Source organism: Tubulanus polymorphus, chromosome 4 (assembly GCF_964204645.1).
Source record: "Tubulanus polymorphus chromosome 4, tnTubPoly1.2, whole genome shotgun sequence".
Classification (NCBI taxonomy): domain Eukaryota; kingdom Metazoa; phylum Nemertea; class Palaeonemertea; order Tubulaniformes; family Tubulanidae; genus Tubulanus; species Tubulanus polymorphus.
The window spans coordinates 20,581,322-20,592,974 of record NC_134028.1 but is presented as its reverse complement, the minus strand read 5'-3'; the positions used below and the strand labels follow the sequence as shown (position 1 = coordinate 20,592,974).

The following is an 11,653-nucleotide window of genomic DNA, read 5'->3' as shown; positions in this document are numbered from 1 at the left end:
ATCGCGGATATTCGTCACCGTGAACTGGTGCAACCTTTGGGGGATATCTTTTTCTCAATGGCAACGGTCTAGTAAATGATTTAATATACATAAAAACTCTCATTCAAGTTGCCTAGACGGAACCTCATAGAACAACAACAACAGAATATACGAGTGACATGTATATCAAGGAAATCAATTTCTATAACCATCAAATGGGACAACGATGGTTGACCTAATAGTAGAATGTGTTTTCTGTAGAATTCATAGACCAGTTTGGAAATTTTTGTCAAACGTCAAACGATTCAAGGTGGCTTTATTTGCAAGATACTAGATATGGCAGCTAAACCGAATATACTGGAGATATTAGCAAAACGCATAATCATTGGCGACGGTAGTTACATGAATACATTCGAAAAAAGAGGATATGTGACTGCTGGGCTGTATACTCCTGAATGCGTTCTAGAACATCCTGACGCCGGTAGGTTTTACATGTTTCTGACTTATTTCTACCCACATCCCAACTTTACCCGATCAATTTTAGCACACCTTCCTGTCTGCAACAAAATCTATAGTTTTGTGGGCATCATTTTGAATTAAAACAATGACGAACTACGAGGCATCTGCCAGAAAAAATGTCCTTTAAAATAACCGTTGGGTTATCTTCAAGTCAAAACGGATTAGCCGATAAAAGAAAAATCATTAATTTGCCATTTTTCAGTCAGTGGTTTACATAAAGAATTTGCTCGAGCTGGAGCTGATGTAATGCAAGCATTCACATTTCATGCGACGGATGGAATGCTTCAATGTAGTGAGTCGGCCAAAAATTATAACGTAGGTTGTGGTCTTTATCTATCTCACTCTTATTCAACTATTCAGTATTTCTATTCAACTATTCAGTCATACAAATTGTACTGAATGGTTAGTGCTAAGGTATTGATGTACATATCTATAATTTATCTTAGACATCTGAAATAAACCGTGCGGCGTGCGATCTTGCACGTAATGTTGCCACATCATACAATCTACTAGTTTGCGGAGGTTTGTCGCCTACACCGACATATACAGCTGGAAAAGGGAAGGCAGCAGTTCAAGCAGAATTCGAAAAGCAATGCCAAGTGTTCAAAGAAAAGGATGTCGATTTCTTTATAGCGGAGGTAAAATTCTACTATTCAAGACAAAGATGGTATTCATTGGTATTTTACATTGGAATTTCACTATCAACAAATCGAACATTTGCATAACACTGTAGTGTCGAATGTATACATGTATTTTTCGAATCCAGTTTTTCTGTTCAATCGAAGAGATTGAGTGGGCGATTGATGTCATGAAGAAATACAACAAACCTATAGCGTGTACGATGAGAATAGGCCCAGTTGGGTGTATGGATGGAATCAGTGCAAAAGAGTGTGCAGTTAGAATGGCTAAACGAGGTGTAAAATCATGCCTTCACTCAAGATACATCCCTCTTAATATACGTTATTTTTCAAACATGTTTCAATGTCGTGCAAAGTTTAGTAAATCATAATCGTAGGTGTTTGTTTTCAATCACACAGGGGCCGATATTGTGGGTTTAAATTGCCAGTTTGATTATAACGCGCAACTGAAAACGATGAAATTGATGAAAGATGCCCTGAATGAAGCTGGTTTATCTCCATTTCTGATGATGCAGCCAATCGGATTCCTTTCTCCTGAAACTGAGTATCTAGTTGAAGGATATTCTCAACTACCCGAGTACTTGTTAGGTGAGCTGAAATAACAATTGGATCGTCTCGATATTGAAATAAGTAATATTTAGATGCTTTTTCATTTTCAGCGATGGAACCACGCATTCTTACTCGTTGGGAATGTAGAGACTATGCCCGTAAAGCTTATGAACTTGGAGTGAGGTACATCGGAGGATGTTGCGGATTCGAGAGTTATCATATTCGTGAAATGGCCGAAGAGGTTTGTACACGAAATGTTGCATTGCATTTCGATATCAAAATCACATTGCGAAATCCACACGTATGATAATTCACATTATAATTACAGTTGTCCGAGGAACGAGGATTCAGACCACCCGGAAAAGATCATAATTTACCATTCGCGGCTGGATATGGACAGAGTGTATATGAACATGATCGTCAAAAGTAAACTGATAGCCGGATAATCCTGACGTTTTTATACCAGTATCCACATTGCGCGGAAGCGTCTCTGTATATATCATGCTCTTTTATTTATTGCAGACACGGTAGAGATTATTGGATGAATCTAATCCCTAAAACCGGTCGTCCAAACAGCGCTGCTTACAACTCAAAAAAGGAACTCATTCATTTGTAACAACAAACCCATTATGTTTTTTGTATCGATTGTGTGATTATAGTATTGGTCCATTTGTAATCATGTAACATTTTTGTTTTTTCTTTCAATTTCTTTATCCTGTGAGTATCTTTCTTCTTAGGAACTGACACGATGAATAACTAAATTAATGTACAACCTATGCCTTTATCTCCCAAATAACGATAGTGATCGCGCGAACGCCTAGTTTTCCCGATGATAACTTTTTCCTTCTCTGATAGGGATATTTGGAGAAAGTTCATTACATTCAGAAAAGGCCTGATGATTAAGAGTCGAAACGATAGGTACAAGGAAACAAGTCCCATCAGTATCACTTTGGTGATCTGGTTTAATATCTGAGTATGCCGAACTAAGCCATCAGCTGTCCTCATGTGTTGTCAAAAGTTGAAGATTCTCAATGCCGTCCTGGTCCAAATACTTACGTATGTAATCATTGGCAGGATCCCTCGCAATTTAGAGAATGAAACTAAACTAAGTTTATATTAAACAGCTATACTTCGTGACGGAAATTCTGTTCCTGGTCTGGCCAGCTAATTATTGATATAGATTTGGTGGAATTATCCTCAGGCTTCATTCAAAATCTCCCATTTACTTTTATTGGTTGGTCTAGTCAATTTTGGTATAGGATATCGACCCACTAACTCCCTTACCCGTAATGCTTCCCTTGAAAAAACCTTTCCCGGTCATTGGACACCGTCTGGAACAACTGGGAACTCGTTTCATCTGCCCACCGGTTTCCGGGGGCACTGCAAACTGCGAACCGTCAATGAAATAAATACATCACTACATTCATTTATAATGCCGACTTCAATTATCTATTTGCATTTATAAACAAATAATTGACACAAATTTGAATCGTATAGAACAAGGAAACCCGAAACCTAGAACTGAATTAGAATTAGAACATAGATCTTCTAGTATGATAGAATGTTGCTCGAATTATCCATCATTTCCGTGGCATTTTCTAGTTTTCTAGTTTCTCATTTGTTTCAAGCCTGTTCTCGAAGATCTAAAATTTTTTCTTAGATCTTTCACATTGTTTCTTGCGAAATCATTAGTCAGCGAGCTGCCCTTTCTAGAATTGAAGACCCTCGGCGAAGAGTCACCTTGTCGACCTGGTAGGTGCTTGATATCGCGTTTGACGATAGACTTGCAATTCAATTTGCTCAGTGGTCCCGATATGGCCTTGCCGTAACATTCGAAAGGACGAGATGATGCCTGCCAATCAAACAAACACAATTGAAAATGCTTTTTCTTTGGTGAACCTTTCAAATACAACACGGATAATCGCTATTATAAGAAAACTAAGAGGTTATAAATAATTGCGACTTTTTCCAGTCTTGAATTGCGTAAAAACCCACAATATAGATCCAAAACAACAGCTACTATTTCATTCTAACGTTTGGGGTGGGATACTTCAACCCATATTCAGAGATTTGTTTCAGATACCGAGAGTTATTTCTGTTAATTCGTCTTTCCATGAGGAATATCAACTGCACATAGGACCAATGAGGTTTGTAGACTTTAGGTTCATAAGTTAAGCTACGATGGATTATTGGATCATTATTGACGAAATGCTTCGACGATTAACAAACGGCGTTTCCTCATCATGGACATATATTTACCTTGCTACGTGTACTTTCATATATGGCATCGGTTGAAACCCAGAAAACCGCCACAAAAATCACCAAAAAACTTATCAATTTCATGTTGTTTCCAAAAACTGCAATCAGATCATTGAAATGGAGACTGGTTCCCGGCTAAGCCAGAACAGGAGACTGGTTCCCGACTTTGCCAGAACATGGATATTTTGCGTAAATGATCTTACCTGTATGATGTGTGTTGAGATTTAACGTGATGTTGAAGCGACCGACGAATGTTTCATTTTGTTTTGATTAAATCTTGCGAGTTTTGTATATACATTGGGCTGAATAATATTTAAACAGAAGTTGCTGAACGGCCTCGGAATTAGCACTTCACTGTACTATAGATTTGATTCCAACTATTTACAGGATCGATTCGATTATTTTTGCCATGTTTTGCTGTGTGATTTGTTTACAGTCGTTGCTGGAAATTTGAAGTACGACGGAGGTTGTACATTTTTCATCCACACAAAGAAATAAAATCCTGTAAAAGACTTAATATGAACTGTAGATTCAAATATTAACCAAACTTCGCCCGGTTCCACAATTCTTCTGAAGAGTCAACTTGACGAAAATGAATCCATTTTAACACTTGAATCAAATTCAACCGAACTTTGTCCAGGACTGTGGAATTTGACCCTAGATAAGCAAGTCCAGAAGTGTTGAACTGGGTCCGAAGCTGCCGAAGTATGCCCAGCACACTTAGATCTTGATTCACAACTTTCTGAATAAGTAGGTCTAGGAGTTTGGAACTGTGTCCACAATTCAAGAAGTAGGACCAGGACTGTGTAACAAGGTCCACACACTGTAAAGTAGGTCCAGAAGTTTTGAACTGGGTCCACAACTGTAGAAGTAGATCCAGAAGTTTTGACTGGGTCCATAACTGTAGATGTAGATCCAGAAATTTTGAACTGGGTCCATAACTGTAGATGTAGGACCCGAACGGAGGAATTAGCTCTGCAACTATAGAATTAGGTCCACAATGTGGAACTGGTTCTTCAACTGTATAAGCAGGTCCAAAACTGTGGAACTGGATCCAAAAGTGTAGGAGTAGGTCCAGAACTGGGACTGGGTTAACAACCTTAAAGGTACGTCCACAACTGTGGAACTGGGACCACAACTATGGACATAGGTCTCAGAACAGGGTAACTTGGTCTACAATTGCAAGTTCCATGCAGAACTATGGAACTTGGTGAACAATTGTGGAAATGGACCCAGAACTGTGGAGCGGTGTACTGTGGAACTGGATCTAGTTTTATGGAACTTGGTCAAGGAATGTGGAACTATGTGACTGCAGAATTGGGTCTCAACCTGAAAAAGCTCGAAGTTTTGAATTAAAAAGCTATTCGATATTGTGCATTTTCTGTATTCGCAGTTAAATCGACGAGAACTTGCTCAATTTGGTGAAAAAACTAATTACGCCAATTGTTGAGACAACTGGTGTTGAGAAAAAAATTATATTTCAATAACGCTGATATTTGAGTTCACACAGTTCACTTGTCCCTAACGCTAACGCAGTGTATATCCCATGAACAAACAAACGACCATTCAGACTAAACGACACGTTGTATTGCAAGATCATATCGTTAATCTTTTCATTCTTTTCATTCGAACAAAATGTTTTCGTGGGGACGACACTTTTTTCGTTCTAACGAAATATGTTTTAATAGGAGGCATTCCGCCTGACCCCTGACTCCATGGAGGGGGGTCAAACAGATTATAAAAGAGATCAGTGCCATTTGTCAGTAAAAGACCAATTCCGTGACTACCTAATATCCATTAATCCTCCTAACATATGTTACTAACCCTTTATGTATAGAAAGTAGCCGAATAATTGTATGATTCTCATTTCGTCATATTTAATAAGTTGATTATAACAGAATGTTACCTGAACCCAGCATCAACTACTAGTGGGTCGATTACGAATTTGGAATTATAGTATTAAGTTTAACACCCCAATCAGAAATACCCCTCGAAAATCACATGACCATAGCCCTTAACGTTCATACATGTATCATTCGAGTCAAAAATTGTAGCATTCCTCATTGTAAGAATAAAAATCCCCCCGCCTACTGGAGTAAGGGGGTTGGCAATCTCCATGAGTTGCCTGAGGGTTGTTATTCTGGGGCAATTCAAAGGTGAGGTGTTATTTTTGGGGATCATTTTGCGAAGGGTTATTGTCTGAGGGGTAATTTTGCGAAGGCTTTTTAGAAGGCTTGGGGGTAAGAACACTTGAGTTGGGGCTAATATCGCTTTGAGCGTTATGTTAGGATTTGAATACGATCTACTAATTCGCTAATCACACACATGATTATAACTAGTTACGAGCTTCCCGCTATCCGTGCAACGGTGGAGTGTCTGTGCCTTAATTAGGAGTGCGAGAAATGGGCAAGACACCCCAAACCTCTTTTTCTGATCCTAACCCACAGTGTTTAGTTAGAAACACAGTTTTTAGTTTGTTACAATATTTTCCACCATGTCACACATTTTCGTTTCCACGAAAAAATTATTTAGTTTCTACGTCGCAAAACATTTCGATCGGACGAAAGTTAAAAAAAAACCACGACCAAACCCGACATAAACCGCAATCTTCAAAATCAACTTCATTTCACCTTGAAAAATTGCATTATACAATCGCCTTTCCGCATTTTTAAATACAAATTTTGTGATTCAGAATATATAGACTATTTTTACTGATCGAGCGCAATCAGGAACAAGGTCGAATTCTACACCAGCTATCGGGGTCATAGTATAATCGAAAACAATGTGTAATAAGTGCGGCCTTGCAATACAATAAGTTTGAATGGTTGTGTGTTTGATGATACTCTGTCTGTTCGGGCTACGGACAAGTTATTATTATTTTTTTCATTTTTATTATTCTTTATTTTGTGAACTGTGTAAATTCAAATTTCAGCGTCAGAAGATTATTTCGTCTTAACATCGTCCGCGGCGTAGTCAGACGGTTCCCCTAGACTGTCATACAGTTAAAAATTCTTTAGATTTTCTCAAGTTAAAAATTTTTATCATGCAGATTCTTTCGGGCAAATCAAAATGTCGCAGAAACTTTTACACATGACTTGGATGATTCCTATAGAGGGGATTGATCAAAGCTATCATCTACGAATAATCAATAGTCGGTTTGAATAGAACCTAACTCAATCAATACAATCAATGATTTTATTGATATTTACTACTGTTAAAACGTTTGGCGTAATAAGATTTTTTCGCCGATTTTCCCCAAATTGAATTGAACAAGTTCGCGTAAATTTCAACTGCAAATACAGAAAACACACGATATAGAATAGATTCTTATGTCAAAACTTCGAACTTTTCCAAGAGAGCCAATCCCGCAGTTTTTCACAGTTTTCAGTTCGATACTCCTGGGCCAAGTTCCATAAAACTAGATCCATTTCCACAGTTTTGGATCTATTTCCACAGTTTTGGACCAAGTTCTGAAAACTTTCTTAGTACAGTTGTCCCGGTTCCACAGTCTTGGTGTAGACCTAATTTTTGGAACGAGTTCCACAGGAATGCACCTTCCTCACTTGTCGACCTAGTTCCGTACTGGGCCCATTCTACGGCTTTGGATCCAGTTCCACAGTTTTGGACATGTTTCTACAGTTGTAGAGCAAGTTCCACAATTGTGGACTACTTTCTACAGTTGTCGACGCAGTTCCATTGTTCTGGACCTAATTTTACTGTTGTGGGCCAAGTTCCACACTTCATGACCTACTTCTACAGTTGTTGATCCAGATCCACCGTATTTTGGACCTACTTTTTTCTACACTTTTTCACACTTCAGGACTTGCTTGCTTAGGATCCAGTTCCACAGTCCTGGACAAAGTCCTAAAGTTTGGTTTTATTTGAGTCAAGAGTTGAAATTCATTACAAGTACATTTTCAATAATTTGACTCTACTGTGGAAACATGGAACTGTGGAACCGGATGCAATTCAATTAATATTTGAATATACAGTTCATAAAGTAGCCTTTTACAAGATTTTATTCATGTGTGGATGAAAAATGTAAAACCTCCATCGTCCTTCAAATTAATTTCCAGCAATATTACAGTATAAAAACAGGGGCTGACAGATTAAACAAAGCAGAAATAATCGAATCTCGATCCTGTAAATAGTTGGTATTAAATCTACTGAGTGGGATGTTTAATGTGAAGCCGTTCAGTAACTTCTGATCAAATATTATTCAGCCCAAAATATGTATAAAACTCGCAGAATGCAATCGACAAAATGAGACATTCGTCAGTCGCTTCAACGCCACATTAAATCTCAACACACATTATACAGGTAAGATCACTTGTAATATCTGTATTTCTGAAACAGCCGGGGACCAGTCTCCAGTTCTGACACTGCCGGAAACCAATCTCTATTTCTATGATCTGATTACAGTTTTACGGAGACAACATGAAATTGATAAGTTTTTTGGTGGTTTTTCTGGCCGTTTTCTGGGTTTCAACCGATGCCATTGATGAAAGTACATGTCGCAAGGTAAATATCTGTCTATAAAGAGAAAACGCTGTAATCGTCAAAAAGCGTTTTTTCAATCATATCACGAGTGTTAATCCATCGCAGCTACACTCACTATAACCTCTTAAAATTCTTATAATCACAGTGTTGTATTTAAAGGGTTTTCAGGGAAATAGCATTTTTCAATTATGTGTTTGGTTTCATCGACAGGTATCATCTATTGCTGTCGAACATTACGGCAAGGCCATATCGGGACCACTGAGCAAATTAGATTGCGAAACTATCGTCAACAGCAAGATCTTGGACGATCTAAAGTTAAAAGGTTCACAACTACCAAGCGTTTTGGCGAAAGTATTTCAGTCAAAACAAGGCAAATCGCTGATTATCGATTACGTAAGAAAAAATGCCAAAGATCTAAGAAACAATTTGAAATCTCTGAAAAATGCATTGAAAAAAAATCAAGAAAACTAGAAAAAGTATTTAGAAATGATGGATAATTTGACCAGCATCGCATTATACTAGAAGATGAATGTTCTAATTCTATAGGTTTCGCGTTTCCTTGTTCTATACGATTCAAATTTGTATCAGTGCTTGAAAATGCAAATAAATAATTCTTTTGGCATTAGAAATGAATTTAGTGATGTATTGATTTCATTGACGATTCGCAGTTTACTTTTCTCCAGAAAGGGGTGTCCGGATATTACTTACAAGTACCCGGGAACCTCTTAGCAGGTGATACTTACGAGCTTCCAGTTGTTTCAGACGGTGTCCAATACATAGAACATGTTTATATTGCCGTAACGCCACCTAGCATGTAATAAGAAGAGTTTTTCGTCCCAGCACCTAGTAACACTGTAACCCTAGTGGTTCTTAAGAGACGGCCAAGGCCTTTTTATAGGTTGTTATGGCTCACAACCTGACAGAGTTACCAGAGCTGAGTCCATGCATGTGTCTCGACAGCCAACGCCAGATGTGGTTTCGATCTAGGGACCTCTTGGTTCCCAGTCCCCCACTCAAACAACTGCACGAGACCCCAATCTCAACGATAACAAGTAATTCGGTTCAAAACAAATTAGAAACGCCAGAAAAAAGATATAAGTTTCAACTTGACATGTTCAGTAAGAGAGCTGATACCTGTAGGTGTGACCGATGTGTGGGCGTGTCTTCCAGCTGTCGCTAACAGCTGTGTCTGCCTGTACGGCAACGAACGCCATTTTTTACATTCTTGTTCGCTGAGATATTTCTGACAGACGAGTGAATTAAACCTGAAGGCGTCCGGCCGGTATTAAATACTGTGACAGTGGTTTCTCTCTTGAGACGAGGTTTAACTGAGCCCGACTGTAAATCAACTGTTATAAAATCTCCCACAAAGCAATGCGAACGGGAAATAAGTTTGAAAATCGAATTACCTATAAACAATATCGATATCAACTCGCAAAACACTCAAATATGAAAATCTTTTCCTAGTTTCATCTTTCACGTCTAACATCGAAGCCATATCGAACGGGAGATTATTGTTCTGTCGCGTGCAATAGACATGCGCAATGGAACATACCGTAAACGGTTCGAATCCAATCTTCTGAGGATTCCGCGGAAGTTTCCAATCCCGAATATAGACTTCCTACAACAACTCATTTCCAAAAATAAGGTTCACAACTACCTAGCGTTTTGTCGAAAGTCTTCAAGTCAAAACAAGGCAAATCGCTGATTTTCGATTACGTACGAAAAAATGCCAAAGATCTAAGAAACCATTTGAAATCTCTGAAAAATGCATTGAAAAAACTAGAAAACTAGATATGTATATAGAAATGATGGATAATTTGAACAGCATCGCATTATACTAGAAGATGTATTTTCTAATTCTGTAGGTTTCGCGTTTCCTAGTTCTATACGATTCAAATTTGTGTCAATGCTTGAAAATGCAAATAAATAATTTTTTTGGCATTAGAAATGAATTTAGTGATGTATTGATTTCATTGACGATTCGCAGTTTACAGTTCCCCCAAAAGGGGTGTGCGGAAATTACTTACAAGTACCCGGGAACCTCTTAGCAGGTGATACTTACGAGCTTCCAGTTGTTTCAGACGGTGTCCAATACATAGGACAAGTTTCTATTGCCGTAACGCCACCTAGCGTGTAATTTGGGTCCCAGCAGCAAGTAACAGTGTAACCCTAGTGGTTCTTAAGAGACGACCAAGGCCTTTTTATAGGTTGTAATGGCTCACAACCTGACAGAGTTACCAGAGCTTAGTCCATGCATGTGTCTGGACAGCCAGATGTGGTTTCGATCTAGGGACCTCTTGGTTCCCAGTCCTCCACTCAAACAACTTTACGAGACCCCAATCTCAACGATAACGAGTAATTCGGTTCATCTGCGTTAGAAAACCAATTAAACAGTTTAGAAACGCCAGAAAAAAGATTTGTTTCAACTTGACATATTCAATAAGAGAGCTGATACCTGTAGGTGTGACCGATGTGTGGGCGTGTCTTCCGGCTGTCACTGACAGCTGTGTCTGGCTGTCCGGCAACGAACGCCATTTTTCACATTCCTGTCCGCCGAGATATTTCTTACAGACGAGTGAATTAAACCTGAAGGCATACGGTATTAAATACTGCGACAGTGGTTCTCTTTTGAGACGAGGTTTAACTGAGCCCGACTGTAAATCAACTGTTATAAAAACTCCCACAAAGCAATGCGAACGGGAAATAAGTCTGAAATTGTTTATTTTTTGCTTATTCATAATAAGGGCCGGGGACAACTGGGCCTCAGTCAAACTGTGAATACCAGTCGTATCAACTGATTCTCATCAAGCTGTAAAATCGTCTTTAAAGTGAAAATTTTCAGTTTTTTGACAAGCCGCCATCATTAGTCTCCACCGACCTTGACCTAGTAGAGGTGTGTCGCAAATACAAATTAACTATATACCATTTATATATGAGCTGAGCAATTCAACATGGAATTTTGATCTTGAAAATCTTTAAAAGTTTGAAAATTGCCGTAAAAATAGCTTAACCCGCGTATGCAGAAAATCGACGGTCGACCACTTGCACGCTTTGCACTGATCAACCCGTGGCCACGCGCGTTTCTATGAAGATAGTTTTACGAATGCAGTATAAACAAAATCCTCAGATGAAACTCTATCTTGAAAAATTCTAAATTGTATCTCAGAAAGTTAAAAAGTTACAGACAATGACACAGAATTACCAAC

General features: G+C 38.6%; 1 protein-coding gene across 1 annotated transcript; it reads left to right on the top strand.

Moving 5' to 3' along the window:
* Positions 1-284: 284 nt before the first annotated feature.
* LOC141904530 (S-methylmethionine--homocysteine S-methyltransferase BHMT2-like) lies at positions 285-2,318 on the top strand. The gene is made up of 8 exons (XM_074793123.1): positions 285-460; positions 701-813; positions 945-1,136; positions 1,265-1,412; positions 1,536-1,724; positions 1,796-1,926; positions 2,014-2,111; positions 2,208-2,318. Exons 1-8 carry the CDS (start codon positions 316-318, stop codon positions 2,299-2,301), a joined length of 1,110 nt encoding a protein of 369 aa, XP_074649224.1. The 5' UTR covers positions 285-315; the 3' UTR covers positions 2,302-2,318.
* The last annotated feature ends 9,335 nt before the right edge of the window (positions 2,319-11,653 follow it).

Excerpts from the sequence above, each read along its gene's own strand:
- LOC141904530 (XM_074793123.1), top strand. The coding sequence starts at position 316 with ATGGCAGCTAAACCGAATATACTGGAGATATTAGCAAAACGCATAATC. Across the intron at positions 1,725-1,795 it reads ACTACCCGAGTACTTGTTAG|CGATGGAACCACGCATTCTT; the intron begins GTGAGCTGAAAT and ends TTTCATTTTCAG. Across the intron at positions 2,112-2,207 it reads TATGAACATGATCGTCAAAA|ACACGGTAGAGATTATTGGA; the intron begins GTAAACTGATAG and ends TATTTATTGCAG.